General features: G+C 45.3%; 2 protein-coding genes and 1 long non-coding RNA gene across 8 annotated transcripts in view; 2 read left to right on the top strand and 1 right to left on the bottom strand.

Moving 5' to 3' along the window:
* Positions 1-347: 347 nt before the first annotated feature.
* LOC135345060 (uncharacterized) lies at positions 348-4575 on the bottom strand. Of its 5 annotated transcripts, none has more exons than XR_010397628.1 (5): positions 4416-4575; positions 4163-4338; positions 2870-3959; positions 1469-2753; positions 348-653 (listed from the first exon to the last, which is right to left on the bottom strand). It is a non-coding gene; the product is annotated as an uncharacterized LOC135345060 (long non-coding RNA). The 5 variants fall into 5 exon arrangements; XR_010397629.1 differs by lacking the exon at positions 348-653 and having other exon boundaries at positions 675-1530; positions 1629-2753; XR_010397627.1 differs by lacking the exon at positions 348-653 and adding an exon at positions 676-1128.
* A 185-nt stretch (positions 4576-4760) lies between these two features.
* Positions 4761-10304, top strand: LOC135345059 (isoleucine--tRNA ligase, cytoplasmic-like). The gene is made up of 28 exons (XM_064542400.1): positions 4761-5004; positions 5058-5171; positions 5270-5326; positions 5371-5483; positions 5531-5582; positions 5630-5714; positions 5766-5894; positions 5946-6138; positions 6188-6293; positions 6349-6429; positions 6516-6706; positions 6760-6837; positions 6882-6930; positions 6984-7057; positions 7110-7199; positions 7259-7450; positions 7546-7774; positions 7907-8024; positions 8072-8163; positions 8214-8392; positions 8521-8623; positions 8674-8821; positions 8884-9041; positions 9101-9256; positions 9304-9489; positions 9541-9738; positions 9897-10031; positions 10075-10304. The coding sequence occupies exons 1-28, from the start codon at positions 4810-4812 to the stop codon at positions 10207-10209; spliced, it is 3636 nt and encodes a 1211-aa protein (XP_064398470.1). The 5' UTR covers positions 4761-4809; the 3' UTR covers positions 10210-10304.
* A 2689-nt stretch (positions 10305-12993) lies between these two features.
* Positions 12994-17586, top strand: part of LOC135345606 (plexin-A1-like) — an 11959-nt gene continuing 7366 nt past the window's right edge. For both annotated transcript variants that reach the window (XM_064543023.1, XM_064543022.1), the window contains exons 1-12: positions 12994-14061; positions 14111-14296; positions 14469-14591; positions 14661-14891; positions 14952-15232; positions 15382-15487; positions 15543-15671; positions 15725-15823; positions 16361-16466; positions 16562-16759; positions 16815-17232; positions 17283-17541. In XM_064543023.1, coding sequence (XP_064399093.1) covers positions 13087-14061; positions 14111-14296; positions 14469-14591; positions 14661-14891; positions 14952-15232; positions 15382-15487; positions 15543-15671; positions 15725-15823; positions 16361-16466; positions 16562-16759; positions 16815-17232; positions 17283-17541 — 3111 coding nt within the window. In that variant the 5' untranslated portion in view covers positions 12994-13086. The remainder of the gene's footprint in view (positions 14062-14110; positions 14297-14468; positions 14592-14660; positions 14892-14951; positions 15233-15381; positions 15488-15542; positions 15672-15724; positions 15824-16360; positions 16467-16561; positions 16760-16814; positions 17233-17282; positions 17542-17586) is intronic.

Below are 17586 nucleotides of genomic sequence, written 5' to 3'. Positions count from 1 at the left end.
TAATAATTAACAAACAGTAACTTGCCCACTGGAATAGGTAGCACTCAATGGAGGTCTCCTCCTGTTCAAGTGGCAGGATGATGGAGTGGTTGGTTGGTCCATTGTATGGTGGTACTCCCTCCGTTGCAGAGAGAGGGATAGAATAGTCACAGAGTAGCCATGCTGCTATACACGTACACAGCTACAAGCATATTTAAAGCGCAGCACTCATAGTAAGTGGGCGGGGCTATTCTTTGGGACAAAGGGCGACTCATTCATGAGACTACTATATCATATGCAGGCATGCATGTGGGACAAAGGACGACTCATTCATGAGACTACTATCATGCAGGCATGCATGATTCCGCTATAATTCCGCTACAATTAATTAAAATTAATGGAAAAATTATTTTTATTATATTAATGGCAAAAATGCAGTTAGGTGTCTATTATTGTGTGTCAGTCTCTTAGTTGTCCTGCGAGTGATCATAATTATTCAATCCATGGGCGAGGGAGGGCAGCAAATTGTATCATGATCGTAATAAAAAGGCTTATTACATGGTATAGTAGAGTCTGTCCCGGGTGGTGTGCTGTCCTAGCTGGTAGTAGGTAGGTCTTGTAGTGTTGGTTAGTTGGTGATGCTGGCTCTTAGTAGAACTTGCTGCTCCCTCCGACTAGGTGTGGGGACAAAGACACGGATGATGTGTGCACTGTACACAAAAACACAGCATGTACGACACAATGCATGGGTTGGGGTGTGGTCAAGAGGGTTACCATGTATGGGGGTGTGACCACATATCAGTACAGTGAGTGGGGGTGTGGCCCCATATATACAGGATGTGCAGGTACAATGTGTGGATAGAGGTGTGGTCTGCACTGATAATAATGAAGTGATTCCGTATGACCAGGTGAAAAACATAAAACAACCAAACCGACAATATACTAGACTATAGAATGAACTAAGAATGAACTAAGAATAAGCTTAGCCTGCGTAAGCAAGTTGGAGGAAGAAGCTGAGCAGAACAGAAACCGATCCAAACAGTGGCATACATTAATTTAGTGTAATAATTATACAGAATAACTTCTCCTGCATTGGTCCATCAGAGCAGTGGAGCCATCATCAGATCATTGCCACCATGGGAGTCCTCTCTGTACAATGAGTCCTCTCTGTACAACTTACAACACACTTCACACTTCATGTAATAAAAATGGAAGACACTCCCACGCACCATGCAAAGCTATGGTTTCCTGGCATTAAAATGTGAACAACTATACAACATTTCTCGAGGGCTCAAATAATAAACTTTCCCGCTACACAGTAGTAGAGGTCAATGCATAAGTGGAGTTAACTACCTAATGCTGGTACAATAATAAAATACAATTTCTTAAGCCAAGAGTAGAAGAAATGTTTTAAACTGGCTAGTGATTGAAGGCAATTGCATCTGACCCAAAACAGAGAAGGTACCGTACAATAATTATTAGACTATACCTTGTGTGGCCGACTCCCTCTGTTTAGAGTAGCCTTTCCTGTCAGAAAATCACATACACTGCCTGCAGATTGAGTGATGAAGAAAGGGGAGCTCAAGATGCTACTCTAGAGTCAATTACTGATAATGCTACGAAATGTACAAGCAACAGAATATTCGTACATGATACAGTAACTGGCCCTTTGGTGTCTATTATTGTGTGTCAGTCTCTTAGTTGTCCTGCGAGTGTCCATAATTATTCAATCCATGGGCAAGGGAGGGCAGCAAATTGTATCATGATCGTAATACAAAGGCGTATTACATGGTATAGTAGAGTCTGTCCCAGGTGGTGTGCTGTCCTAGCTGGTAGTAGGTAAGTCTTGTAGTGTGTTGGCTAGTGGGTGATGCTGGCTCTTAGTAGAACTTGCTGCTCCCTCCGACTAGGTGTGGGGATAAAGACACGGATGATGTGTGTACTGTACAGTACACAAAAACACAGCATGTACGACACAATGCATGGGTGGAGGTGTGGTCAAGAGGGTTACCATGTATGGGGGTGTGACCACATATCAGTACAGTGAGTGGGGGTGTGGCCCCATATATACAGGATGTGCAGGTACAATGTGTGGATAGAGGTGTGGTCTGCACTGTATAAAAATTAATGAAGTGATTCCGTATGACCAGGTGAAAAACATCAAACAACCAAACCGACAATATACTAGACTATAGAATGAACTAAGAATGAACTAATTAAGAATAAGCTTAGCCTGCGTAAGCAAGTTGGAGGAAGAAGCTGAGCAGAACAGAAACCGATCCAAACAGTGGCATACATTAATTTAGTGTAATAATTATACAGAATAACTTCTCCTGCATTGGTCCATCAGAGCAGTGGAGCCATCATCAGATCATTCCCACCATGGGAGTCCTCTCTGTATAAACTTACAACACACTTCACACTTCATGTAATATAAATGGAAGACACTCCCACGCACCATGCAAAGCTATGGTTTCCTGGCATTGAAATGTGAACAACTATACAACATTTCTCGAGGGCTCAAATAACGAACTTTCCCGCTACACGCAGAGGTCAATGCATAAGTGGAGTTAACTACCTAATACTGGTACAATAATAAAATACAATTTCTTAAGCCAAGAGTAGAAGAAATGTTTTAAACTGGCTAGTGATTGCATCTGACCCAAAACAGAGAAGATCATCTAGTACTGTACAATAATTATTAGACTATACCTTGTGTGGCCGACTCCCTCTGTTTAGAGTAGCCTTTCCTGTCAGAAAATCACATACACTGCCTGCAGATTGAGTGATGAAGAAAGGGGAGCTCAAGATGCTACTCTACAGTCAATTACTGATAATGTTACGAAATGTACAAGCAACAGAATATTCGTAAATGATACAGTAACTGGACCTTTGGTGTCTATTATTGTGTGTCAGTCTCTTAGTTGTCCTGCGAGTGTCCATAATTATTCAATCCATTGGCGAGGGAGGGCAGCAAATTGTATCATGATCGTAATACAAAGGCGTATTACATGGTATAGTAGAGTCTGTCCCGGGTGGTGTGCTGTCCTAGCTGGTAGTAGGTAGGTCTTGTAGAGTGTTGGTTAGTGGGTGATGCTGGCTCTTAGTAGAACTTGCTGCTCCCTCCGACTAGGTGTGGGGATAAAGACACGGATGATGTGTGTACTGTACACAAAAACACAGCATAGGGTTGGGGTGTGATCAAGAGGGTTACCATGTATGGGGGTGTGACCACATATCAGTACAGTGAGTGGGGGTGTGGCCCCATATATACAGGATGTGCAGGTACAATGTGTGGATAGAGGTGCGGTCTGCACTGTATAAAAATTAATGAAGTGATTCCGTATGACCAGGTGAAAAACATAAAACAACCAAACCGACAATAATACTAGACTATAGAATGAACTAAGAATGAAATAATTAAGAATAAGCTTTGCCTGCGTAAGCAAGTTGGAGGAAGAAGCTGAGCAGAACAGAAACCGATCCAAACAGTGGCATACATTAATTTAGTGTAATAATTATACAGAATAACTTCTCCTGCATTGGTCCATCAGAGCAGTGGAGCCATCATCAGATCATTGCTATACATTTATTGCCACCATGGGAGTCCTCTCTGTACAAACTTACAACACACTTTACACTTCATGTAATATAAATGGAAGACACTCCCACGCACCATGCAAAGCTGTGGTTTCCTGGCATTGAAATGTGAACAACTATACAACATTTCTCGAGGGCTCAAATAACGAACTTTCCCGCTACACAGTAGTAGAGGTCAATGCATAAGTGGAGTTAACTACCTAATGCTGGTACAATAATAAAATACAATTTCTTAAGCCAAGAGTAGAAGAAATGTTTTAACTGGCTAGTGCAATTGCATCTGACCCAAAACAGAGAAGATCCTATAATAATTATTAGACTATACCTTGTGTGGCCGACTCCCTCTGTTTAGAGTAACGTCAGAAAATCACATACACTGCCTGCAGATTGAGTGATGAAGAAAGGGGAGCTCAAGATGCTACTCTACAGTCAATTACTGATAATGCTACGAAATGTACAAGCAACAGAATATTCATACATGATTGCATAATTATAGTGATGTAACTAATGGCTTGGAGATCTATATAATCCTGTGCTCATTAAAGGGGCTGAATACCAGAAGATAGTACACTACATCACTTACATAATTATTATACTGACCCTTTCCTGTCGTATCTTGGTGCTCTTATATATACGTACGTCAGCAGCCATTCAGTGATAAAAATTAAGAGTGGGGCGTCCCCCATAAAAGATGAAATGACAATAAAATTATGAGTGATTGAATGCTGAATCCTGTGCTGTGCAGCGTTGAGTAGTTATCTGTGAGTAAGACATGAGAGAACAATACAAAGACAATACACAAGGCTGTCATTATAATGTCCAACTACTCCACGCACCATGTCCAAACAGTGAGTTAGGTGTTTAGCGAGCTCGATCATATATAAAGTCTTCAATCTATGGTACGATTTACAAGGAGACTGCCGGCAGGGTACTACACCTCGCTTGCTCTGTCTTTGTCTCGTGGCTGCAAATGACATGTGCTCTACCGTGACATGCGTGACAACTAAGTATATTCATTTGTGTACCACATGGGTACCGTAGGCAGCCTGCAGCATGCACTCGCACTCACTCTGTGGCTCTGTGCAGCGACTAACTGGACTGGGCGGGGCTGGAGGGAAGGGCGCATGAGCTTCTCTATCCTCGCCCACTCACTCTCATTGTGGGGGAAGGTAATAGTGGGCGGGGCTGGCAAAGTCAATCAATCTGGCCATGTGGTGATTGACAAGAAGAATGGCGATTGCAGTTCCCGACTATTTTGACTTCCCTGCTGAGGAGGACAAGATTCTGCGGCTGTGGAAAGAATTGGATGCTTTTGCCACGTCTCTCCGACAGTCTAAAGATAGGCCACGATACACCTTCTACGATGGTCCACCCTTTGCTACTGGACTACCTCACTATGGTCACATTCTAGCAGGCACCATTAAGGTAGGAACTGTGCTCACTGCCTGTGCTTGTGTAGAGACAGTGTGTGTGTGCAGGATGTAGTGACCAGGTATGCTCATCAGAGTGGCTTCCATGTGGAGCGTAGGTTTGGTTGGGATTGTCATGGCCTACCTGTCGAATATGAGATAGACAAGAGCATTGGGATCAAGGTGTGTGTGTGGTGTGTGAGTGTGTGGTGTGTGAGTGTGTGGTGTGGGTGTGTGAGTGGGTGTGTGGTGTGTGTGTGTGATATCCGTGAGTTATACAGGGTCCTGATGATGTCAAGGCAATGGGAGTGGCTGCCTACAATGCAGAGTGTCGCAAGGTGAGTACTTTATTGTGCTGATAGTGTGAATGATGATGGTGTAGATCGTCATGCGTTATTCTGGTGAATGGGAGGAGATCGTGACACGAATGGGACGCTGGATAGACTTTAGACACGACTACAAGACCTTGTACCCTTGGTTCATGGAGAGTGTATGGTGAGACCACACCCACACCACCCACACACACACCACTCTCTGCGTAGGTGGGTATTCCGGCAGATGTATGACAAAGGTCTCGTATATCGTGGGTTCAAGGTACTCACACTTCATTTGTCACCTTGTAAGTATTCTTGGTTGCCTAGGTGATGCCATTCTCGACAGGCTGCCACACCCCCTTGTCCAACTTTGAGGCGGGTCAGAACTACAAGGAAGTGCAAGACCCAGCAGGTACGTGTAGTCACGAGAGGCACTCGTCTAGTTGTCTTTACTTTCCTCCAGTTATTGTGAGCTTTCCATTGGATGATGAGCCGAGTGTGAGTGTGATAGCGTGGACCACCACCCCTTGGACGTTGCCTAGCAATCTGGCCCTCTGTGTCCATCCAGAGTTCAACTATGTCAAAGTCAAAGGTGGCATACGCTATGACCTCTGAGTGTGTGTGATATGTGTGTTGTGTGTAGAGGGTGTGAGTGGGCGTGTGTATATACTATTGGAGGAGCGACTTGGTGCACTGTTCAAGTCAGTGGAAGAATACACTCCACTAGACAAGATGAAGGGAAAGCAACTGTGTGGTAGGAAATACAAGCCACTCTTCCTGTACTTCCAGGAGTTAAAGTCCACTGAACCAGGACAAGGAGCCTTTAGGATAGTGAGGTGAGACTGCAGTGTGTGTGTAGACTGTGTTTGTAGTGTTTGATCCCAGTGACACGTACGTGACCTCTGAGAGTGGTACTGGAGTAGTTCATCAAGCACCAGGTTTTGGAGAGGATGATTTCAGAGTATGTCTGACTCATGGCATAGTCAAGAAGGTGTGTGTGTGTGTGTGTGTGGGCGTGTGTGTGTGTTGTGATGATGTGTGTACAGGGTGAGGGGGTGGTGTGCCCAGTGGATGCATCAGGAAGGTTCACTGAAGACGTGGCTGACTTCAAGGGCCAGTATGTCAAGGTGAGCACACACACACACACACACACACAGAGGTAAGCATCTCCCTATAACACAAGAGGCAGTGTACACACAGTGTTCATTATCAGGATGCTGACAAGCTCATAATCAAGAGGTTAAAGGACGAAGGTCGTCTGGTTCATCACAGCACATACTCTCACTCCTACCCGTTCTGTTGGCGCTCTGAGACACCACTGATATACAAGGCAGTCCCATCGTGGTTTGTGCGTGTGGAGGTGCTAGTGGAGAAGCTATTAGCCAACAACAAGCAATGCTATTGGTAGGACCACACACCTCACACCTCACACACCCACCCACTCACTACATGTGCAGGGTGCCAGAGTTTGTGAAGGAGAAGAGGTTTCACAACTGGTTGAAAGATGCTCGTGATTGGGCCATCTCTAGGAACAGGTAACTGGTTGCTAGGCAACTCTCATTACTATGGCTACCTACAGGTATTGGGGTACACCAATGCCACTCTGGGTGTCTGAAGACTATTCAGAGGTAAGCTACAGACCCCCTACCAAGCTAGTTATACCCCCCCTGGTGTTGTCCAGGTGGTGTGTGTGGGGTCTATAGAGGAGCTGGCACAATTGTCTGGAGTGACAGTCACTGATCTGCACAGGGAAAAGTAAACACAAGCACTCTACAACTTTATACATTCCCTCCACCTCTGCTTGTAGTGTTGATGACATCACTATCCCGTCTCTCCATGGCAACGGTGTATTGCGTAGAGTCAGTGAAGTGTTTGATTGTTGGTTTGAGAGTGGAAGGTACACTACATGCATGTGTTGGTGTTCTTATTAATGCCCACCTGCCCACACACACACAGCATGCCGTACGCACAGAGTCACTATCCCTTTGAGAACAAGAAGGTATTTGAGGGGGCGTTCCCGGCAGACTTCATAGCAGAGGGCATTGACCAAACGAGGGGGTGGTTCTATACTCTGTTGGTAGTCTCTACTGCTCTCTTCAACAAACCACCCTACAAGAACCTCATAGTCAATGGCCTAGTGTTAGCAAGGTAGCTGTGTAGTCCCCTACCACACTGTAGCCTTGTACCCATTAGCCCCCTACCACACTGTAGCTGTGTACACAACTTACTGCCCACTTACACAGTGATGGACAGAAGATGAGTAAGAGACTCAAGAATTATCCGGACCCAATGGCTATTGTCAGGAAGTTTGGAGCTGATGCTTTGCGTCTGTATCTCATCAACTCTCCCGTGGTGCGTGCAGAGACACTCAAGTTCAAGGAAGCTGGTGTCAAGGACGTGGTCAAAGATGTCTTCCTGCCATGGTTCAATGCTTATCGCTTCCTCATGCAAAATATTGCCACCCTCAAGTCCGTAAGTACTCCTCTATACTAGCTAGTGCTATAGTGTGTGTGTGTGTGTGTATTGTTGCTGTATATTGTGTGTGTGTGTGTGTGTGTGTGTGTGTGTGTGTGTGTGTGTGTGTGTGTGTGTGTGTGTGTGTAGGAGACGACAGGAGTGAGCTTTGTGTGTGATGAAGCGTTCAGTCCGACCAATGTGATGGATCGCTGGATACTGAGCACCATTCAGTCATTGCTCACCTTTGTACGACAAGAGATGACCAGTATGTGTATGACCATATAAGGCATGTCATGACACGCCCCCTCACAGAGTACAGACTGTACACAGTCGTCCCTCGGCTGGTTAGGTTCATAGGTCAACTCACCAACTGGTATGTGCGTCTCAACAGGAGGAGGATAAAGGTACTCTCCCCGCCCACACACTGATACCATGTATAAGCCCCCCTCTATAGACTGGGACCATGCAAGCTCTACAGTGTCTCTACTGTGTACTCTATTCCATGGTCCGACTGATGGCACCCTTCACACCGTTCCTCACAGAGCACATGTACCAAACACTCCGCCCACTCATGCCATGGACACTCGCTGAGGACAACGCTAGTCTACACTATCTACTACAGCAGAAACCACGGTAACCAGTAATATGTCTACATGTAGCTAACTATACATAAAGAATTGTAATTCAGCTGATTCGGTAGCAATCTTTGAGTAATTTTGTGTTCAGATTAATGCATTTAGAGTGACCTTTGCCCTCTGCAGGCCTGACCTTATTGACCTGGACATAGAGAGAGCGGTGGCGGGAATGCAGTCAGTGGTAGAGTTGGGACGATATATAAGAGATATCAAAGTCCTACCAGTCAAGGTAACTTCCACCCCCTCACTCCTCACACACCCTCACACACGCCCACACAGTTCCCTCTTCCGGAGGTGGTGGTGATTCACAGAGACTCGTCAGCTCTGGATGACCTCCGACCTCTAGAGAGCTATATACTAGAGGAGCTGAATGTTCGTGCTATGGTATTAGCAGCAGAGGACAGTCAGTATGGCATACAACTCAAGGGTACATGCACCTCTTACCTAAGGTCAAAGTTCATACTCTTGTGTGTGTGTGTGTGTGTGTAGGGGACCCCGATAGTGAGAGACTGGGGAAGAGATTAAAGGGAGACTTGAAGAGAGTAGCCCCTGCAATCAAAGCATTGTCTAGTCAGCAACTATATCAGTTCCAAGCTAAAGGAGAGGTCATTGTGGAAGGTCATACACTGACAACACAGGACATCAAGGTTTGTGTGTACACTGCTAGTATTGGGTGTGCTATAGTTGACCTTTGCCCCCTTCCTAGATAACGTACAGTGTTGACCCCTCGTTGACCTCACGCTATAGTGCACATGCTCAAGGAGAGCTATTAGTGTTACTAGACATCACACCATCTCCTCATATGATCAGTGAGGGAATAGCTAGAGAAGTCATCAACAAAATACAAAAACTTAGGAAAAAGGTTCGTTATTAGCTACATTATAATGATACTACAGGACACTGTATTAGGGTGGTCTGCGTGTGTCTGACTGTGTGGTGGTGTGGTGGGAGGGGCGTGGCACTCAGGAGGTTGTGGAGATACTCGCTGACGTCATAGCAACGCATCTGGATGACATAGAGTCCACCACTAAAGGTCCTGTAAGGTCAAAGTCCACTGGTAGTCTTGGCAACGTCCTAGTGGAGGAAGAACAGAAGGTAGACTATTCCTTCATGATAATGATATTGTATTATTGACATTGCCTGTAGATCAAAGGATTGGAGGGTGCCTCTATTTGCATGTGGATCACAGCAGAGAAGACCTCTAACAAAGGCCCCTGTTGTCCCTATATAAACCTGGCGATGGTTCCTGGCTCTCGATTGGTCGGAGGTGATTTCAGAGCCACTCTGCTACTGGAGAATCCACTAGGACAAAACACACTCACCTATACCCAGCTACAAGCTGAGGTACGCTAGCAGTGTGTGTGTGTGTGTGTGTGTGTGGAGTGGGCAGTGTGTGTGTGTGTGTGTGCGTGTGTGTGTGTGTGTGTGCGTGCGTGTGTGTGTGTGTGTGTGTGTGTGTGTGTGTGTGTGTGTGTGTGTGTGTACACTGTGTGTCCCTGTAGGCCACAACACTAATGAAGGTGGATGTGAGTCATCCTCTGAGCTTCTACACACTCAACAAGGAGCAGCGATTGGTCAGTGTAGTGTCACATGACCTAACCTCTCTAGCTGGCCACACTGTCTTCATATCCTCCAAGGTAAGCTACTACTAGTTTGTGTGTGGTTGTTACTGTGTAATAGGAGCTAAGTGCTGACAAGGCAGTGAGTGGTGGGTCTGCCTGTACTGAAGCTACTGGTCCATACTGTGCCTACACTAACATCAGCGATGAGAGAGTGCAGCTAATGGAGAACCCTGTAGGACATGACATACAATAAGAAACTCTATGACTAGTGTGTGTAGTATAGTACGGTTGTTATGATACATACCCCAAGTGGAGTATATTGCCATATAAACGTTGCATTAGAACTGAGTTGGGTTAATACCTGACTCAGCTCTCACTAGTGCAAGAGACTCAGGCGATTTCAGAGCGTTTCCGCATCTTGACCGCGTGCCTCTGATGCATCTGATAGCTGATCTTAATAAAGAGAAGCAAAGTCTGCATGGATTTGTTGCAGACTTTGCTTCTCTTTAGATCAGCTATCAGATGCATCAGAGGCACACAGTCAAGATGCGGACACGCTTTGAAATCGCCTAATTCTCTTGCACTAGTGAGAGCTGAGTCAGGTATTAACCCAACTCAGTTCTAATTATACAACAATGTTACAGTAGCGTTACAATCATTATTTTTACTACTTGTTTTACTCGTATACAGGTTTACTGTTTAATTGTTTGTGCTTTCACTTAAAAACTGTTCTATCTACGCTTTAAAAAAAAAACAAAAAAAAATGTTACAAATATTTAAAGGCGTGGCTTCCGGTAAGCAGTCCATATAGTGGGTAAGTTTTGTGGGGTAAAAAATTCGTTTGACTCGAGAAACGGTACAGTGGATTGCAGTGCACTTGCAACAGAAAATTGCCAAACAGCAAAACCACCAGATATGAATTTCATTACCAATAATAATTCTAAGCTCAGCTTGTACTTTTATTACAATAGCAGAATCTCATTGAACCACTGCTTATTCCTAAAGGTGTACAGGTATGAGCAAATTGAATGTACAAGCTGGGCCCGGGGAATTCAAAAGCCCAAAAAGGTGCTCAGTCATACACCTCCATGTGATTATATAGATATAATCTCAGGGCACTCCTATTAGTATCACTCATAGATACCTACAGAATGGCTACTTTGATATAGCATTCTTGAAAAGCCTTGAACATAGAAATACATGAAATACATTTCAAGAATGCTTGACTGACTGCATGTACAGTGTACAAATGTCATGCATGTTAAATCGTTCTTGGGGGGAGGGGGCATGCCTAGAGAGGTTCAATGGATGTGTTTGCTGAAAAGTGGTTGTCATTTCAGTTGGCTCTATGCTTTCTACCTGTAATAAAGTCAAAGTACTCTTGGAAAAGTTCAGAGTAACTCCAAAAACTGATAATGATATTCATAATAATTTATCTGATTGTGGTTTTGCTGTTTGGAATTTTCTGTGCAAGTGCACTGCAATCCACTGTAGTTTTCGTGAGTAAAAATTTCGTTTAGTCTTGTGGCCTGCACGGCATTCCTATGTTCAGATAAGCCACGCCTACGATAAAATTTCGTGGAGGTCAGCCTGCCCACGAAAATTACCCGCTTATACGATATACAATAATAATTATTGCAAGTGAAAAGACAATAGAAAAGAAAACAAAAAAACAAAAAGAAAACATGTGACATAATTTTATAAAGTTCCTGGGTGAAAACACATGTTTCAGACCGATAGCACCCGGCCTTCTTGGGTTGCTAGGTCAATAGTGCCAGTGTCTAAGGCCTTCCATGGTGTGGTTCTTCAATCGGCTACGAAAATAATGCGTAGAGGCCATTCCACAAAATATATGTGCCTCAAAAATTTCCCGCTCTACATTGCTGCCTCCAATACAAAATTCATGTACACTTTCATTACTGTCTCTACTAGTACTACTACACACACAGTATTCCAACCTCCTCCAGGGGCGGATCTAGGATTCTTGATAGGGCCAGGGGGGAGCTAAAAATATTTTAACTCACGTACAATGTGTTTTCTGCATGACTCATCAATAATAATTATTGATGAGTCATGCAGGAAACAATTATTGTTCATGCTCAGTAATAAACTGGGTGTGGCCATGATAATGTAACCGTAGCTACGTGCTATCCAGTACATGCAGTGTGTTGATAGCTAGCTCTAGATTCTATTCTTCAGGCTTGTCATCAAGGCCAGGGGGGTGCTCAAGCCCCCAAAGCCCCCCACTGGATCCGCCCCTGTCCTCTGACACAGAGGTACAGGTACGCATTCTTCTTTTTGTTAATCACGTGACCACAATGACATCAATGCAGCACTGAACTTGTAGTGATTCGCACGCACGGACCTCCTCTGGGCGTATACAAAATTCTAGCCTCGATCCTAGCCCCTCTCACTAGAGGGCCTGGTAACCACTGTTTGCGCGTGGGTGGATTCAATAGTAAATTTGTTAGTAAAACTCTTTGTAATTTATCAATTAACCTTTTGTACTATGGTCACCCACGTGGTTGATTAGAGAGAAATCGCCATCACAACTCTAGGCTCATACGAGGAGCACTGATCTTACTGAGATGGCATCAAACAAGTGTCTGGAAGCAAGTAGATTTGCCAGAGCCGGTCGGTACTGACAGAAAAACGCCTACCACTCTACCACAGTACAAAAGAAGACAAAATCTGACTTTTCAACACTGGAGAGACCTTGAGCAAGAGCAGAACAGAAGTAGAAGCCATCACAACAAAACTAGTCACTAGTCTAGGTCGTAAATGTTGTAAGTAGCTGTGTTATTTTATTAAAACTGCTGTGATTTGTGCAATGACATCATTGTAAAATATACAATATACTGACTATTATTTACTAAGATATCTCGATCCCCAAGAATCTTGGGCAACTGACTGCATGCGCAGACAGTGTATACCATGTACCAGGCCGTCTTTCTCAACTGAGAGCGGCCTGGAATCGAGGCTAACAAAATTCATGTACTATAATGACTGGAATGTGAATAGAACGTTCACGCCCTTCTTTGCAAGCAGTTAGCTAGCTAGTCTCGCGAGCAGACTTTTCCTAGAGGGAGACTATTAGCTAGCTAGCCGAGTACGAGTACGTCGAGTAGCTATGGGGTCAAGAAGAGTTCTACTACAGCTGGTGGTAGTACTACTATCAGTGAAAACCTTGTATTGTCAATCGTTTTCCGACTTTGCTGCCTCTCCCAACGGCCCGGGACTGCAAGTGGACTCCACTGGGCGAGCATACCTGGCTGCAGGCAATAACCTGTATAGACTGAGTGCACAGCTAACACCAGATGAGACAGTTGATTTAGGAGCTACTGTCATCACTAGAGGACTGGCTCTGAGCTCTACTGGGACGGTGGTGGTGTGTTTAGTGGATCTTTCTTGCTCTGTCTACAATGGCAGCAATCTCAGTGCTGGTCCTATCAGGACTGTCACTAATGCTATAGCTTCTGCTGATCCTGACTTTGGAGCAGCTATCATTACATCAGGAGCCACTTTCTACACTGGAGCATCCACTGGTGCGGGAACCGTAGCAATGGGGCATAGGATGACACTGCAACAGTTTGGAGAAGGATTCAATAGATCCTCTAATAATCCATCACCACTGGCTTTTGGGGTTAGTGACTTTTCACGACAATTCTATGGTGGATTTGTGAGTGGTAACTTTACCTACTATGTTGTCTCTGACTACCGACCTAGGATTGATCAAACGCGAGCTATTCGACTGCTACGTGTCTGCAACATGCCTGATTGTGAAGGTGCCAGCACGTGTGGAGTGACTGCTTTGTACGAGTTTGGTTTCGATTGTGGAGGTCGAACAATCAGTGAACGTACTCGTGTGTGTGGAGTGTCACTAGTGGAGGACTTTAGTAGGATATCTGGACCCACTGTTGTGATCACTATTTGTACACCTGGGTTCACTGATAGAAGCTTTGTTTGTGTGGTCGACCTCACTGCTGTCAATGTTGATTTGGATGCTAAGTACAAGTCTTGTATTGTATCACGAACTGCTAGTGAAGAGATTGGTTTAGCATGGAGAACAGGTTCCTCAGAGAACTGCGATAGCCTGCTTCCTCAGGTTGGTTGTGTGATATACTCATTGTTCTATTGACTTCTCTGTTCTCCAGGTAACAGGGGACAGATGTGACACAGCCACTCCAGTCGGTGTTCTTGCCCCCGATGGTGGTCGTAACAACCAAGCACCAGTGCGTGTTAATTTTGCAGGCAGTCCTCTTCCCACTGCTTCAGTAGCTGTGAAGATGGAGCAGTTCTCTTTTGTGTTTGTGGCCACCAATGACCTATTCATAAGAGGAGTAAGTGCATGGGCATAGGGCAGAAGAGGTACGACACGAGTGCCTCGATTAGGCTTGGTCACATGCAAAATTCAACAGTAAAGTCATTGTTGCAAGCGACTAATCGAGTTACTCATGTCGGACCTCTTTTGGGCTTAGGGTCAACTAGTGTGTACTATACTTGTCCTCACAGCATGATATCAGTGGTGCTGGTGTTTCTACCATAATATTCTACAATCAACCAGTGACCTCTACGGTACATCAATTGTCATGGCAGGAAGGATTGAACTACATCACGGCAGCCACTAACAACTCTGTGAGTTAGTGCCAGCTTGTCCCCCACTACCCCCCTCACCCATTTCCCTCTCTCTATATCTCTCTCTAGGTGTTCAGAGTCCCCATTGAGGAGTGTTCCCAGCGTATGGACTGTACCAGTTGTACCAATGACCCCAACCCGCTGTGTGGGTGGTGTGTGGTGGAGAACAAGTGCTCTCGTCAGACCCAGTGTCAAAACTCCAGTCTCTCCAGTAGATGGATACAAGATAATACCATCTGTGTTACTGCTACTGTGGACCCAATGCAACTAGTGCTTGATCCTGAGATTCCTGCTAGTGTGGTGAGGATTGTGTAGTTGTGTCATAATAGCCACACCCACCACCACCACTACCCCCCACAGCTCACAGTGAACCTCACCTCCCCTGGCCTACCTGCCCTCCTGCCTGGAGAGACCTTCTCTTGTCACGTGGCAGACAGTGAAGGACGTTTCCCTCCCATCATAGTACCAGCTGTTGAGGTCACCCAGGGAACAGTGTATAACTGCAGTATTGCAGAGATGGTACCTGACTATGCTGGAGTGACTGCAACCATCAACCTGGGCTTTCAGAGCTCTCTGTTCAATGTACCATTTGACATCACCAACCAAGCACTCATCATCTATAGGTGTTCAGCAGGAGAGAGGTATGTGCCTCACCCTGTGTGCCTGGGTGTATGTGTGCTTGTGTGCCCCTGTGTGTGTGGGGGGGGGGGGGTTAGGGTTAGGTTGTGTACGTGTGTGTTTAACCATATTCATGACTTGCTGATGATGTACTGATTGCATGATTGCACAGTTGTAAGGATTGCCTGGGGCCCAACAGTCCCTGTGGATGGTGTAACCTCATCAAGCAGTGCAGTGGAACATCAGCTCCTTGCAGGAATGTGTCCAACTTCCTACAGGTGATAGCTCATTCACCTTTATGACCCCTGGCTCTATCTACACATCCCTCTACAGGTGTCTATGTCTACAAACTTCATAGACCTATGCCCCCTATTGGATACACCCCCCACGGGGGGGGTGTACACTATACCAGTGAGGGTGGTCCAGGATCTTAGACTGACCACCAGGAACCTCATACCCCCAGTAAGTCCACGTGACCTTTGTATCCTCATCTTTCCATGGCTTCTCTCTATTAGACTGATGGCTTCAACTATTCATGTTCAGTGGGTGGAGTGTCTCTAACAGCTCAATATGAGAACGAGAACTCCATAGTGTGCAATGTGGGCAGTGAGAAAGTGAGTGTTGACACTCTACATAGATACACTAATATGTTGTAGAGGGTTGACACTGGAACGCTCTACATGATACACTAATATGTTGTAGAGTGTTGACCCTGGAACAGATACACTAATATGTTGTAGAGTGTTGACCCTGGAACACTCTACATAGATACACTAATATGTTGTAGAGGGTTGACACTGGAACACTCTACATGATACACTAATATGTTGTAGAGTGTTGACCCTGGAACACTCTACATGATACACTAATATGTTGTAGAGTGTTGACACTGGAACACTCTACATAGATACACTAATATGTTGTAGAGTGTTGACCCTGGAACAGATACACTAATATGTTGTAGAGTGTTGACCCTGGAACAGATACACTAATATGTTGTGGGGGCAACTGGACACTTTCACAATCAGTGCCTTCCTTTAAAGTGATGACTAATTAGTGTCACATATTCACCTTATCACAAGAGAATGCATACAATGACATCACATGACTCTAATTATCACATGATACCCATTGATTGATTGTACACACAGCTCAATCTACCTGAGGGTACTGGCAGCTCCTCTGTGGTTGCCATGGTGATATGGTTCGGGAACGGTGTTACACGCCCACTCAGCAATATCATGACACAGACCAACGGTACACAATCACAATAACTAACCATCTGGACTAGCAATGACACAGCCTCTGTCACCATATGCCACCCGCCCACGCCCACACACACACACACACAGTGACGCTGTTTGATTGTCGTGGGTTGGGCAGTGAATGTGCGGACTGCCTTGCGTCCAGTATAGGGTCAGAGTTCACGTGTGGATGGTGTAAGACAGAGGGAAGCTGTGAGGTGTTGCAAGAATGCACCATGAATGACTTCGTTACTGAGGGGAGGAATTGTCCTGCTCCTTCCATCAACTCTATTGATCCAGTATCTGGTAAGCCAGTGAATATCACCAGCACACACACTGTATATCGTGACTATGCACACAGGCCCAGTTCAAGGTGGCACTGCAATCACAGTGAAGGGGACCAACCTTGGAGTGACCTTTGCCGATATTCAGAACTCTACTCTTACATTACAGAATGGAGGTTGTACTCCCATTGACACTGACTATATGCCAGGGAGGCAGTTTGTCTGTGTCACCATCAGATTTGAGCTAGGGCCAGGCCCTAGTGCCTTCACTATGATTTTGTATGGCACTCAAACGGTCAATGCTCCACCCTTCACGGCTGTGAATCCTGGTATCAGTAGTGTAACACCGACCTTTGGACCCTTGGCGGGGGGTACTACACTGACTGTCCGGGGTAATGAGCTAAGAGCGGGTAACCATGAGAACACTGCGGTCACTCTAGTGGTCGATGGAGGATCACGCTATCCATGCAACATCAACATCAACAACACCATAAGGTAAGTGGAAGTATTGAATATATAGACAATGCTCAAACCTTTCCCTGCAGAGATGTCATGGCTCAGGAGATTCGATGCACTACAGCAGCAGGCAGCGTCCCCTCTGATACAGAGGTCGTGGTGACTATTGATAATGCTACACTCTCCTTTGGAGTGGTGTTCAGTTACCGTAACAACCCTAATGTAACTGCTGTGTTTCCTAGCAACACTGTACCCAGTGGAGGCATTACACTGACCTTTACTGGACTCAACATGGACGTGGTACAGCAACCATTTTTAGAGGTGTATGGAGCAATGGGGTCTCGTCTGGTGAGCCACTGTCACTGCATGTACTTACTCTCCCCCTGTGTACAG

Source organism: Halichondria panicea, chromosome 12 (genome assembly GCF_963675165.1).
Source record: "Halichondria panicea chromosome 12, odHalPani1.1, whole genome shotgun sequence".
Lineage (NCBI taxonomy): Eukaryota > Metazoa > Porifera > Demospongiae > Suberitida > Halichondriidae > Halichondria > Halichondria panicea.
The sequence above is the reverse complement of the archived record's forward strand: the minus strand, read 5'-3'. Positions and strand labels throughout refer to the sequence as shown.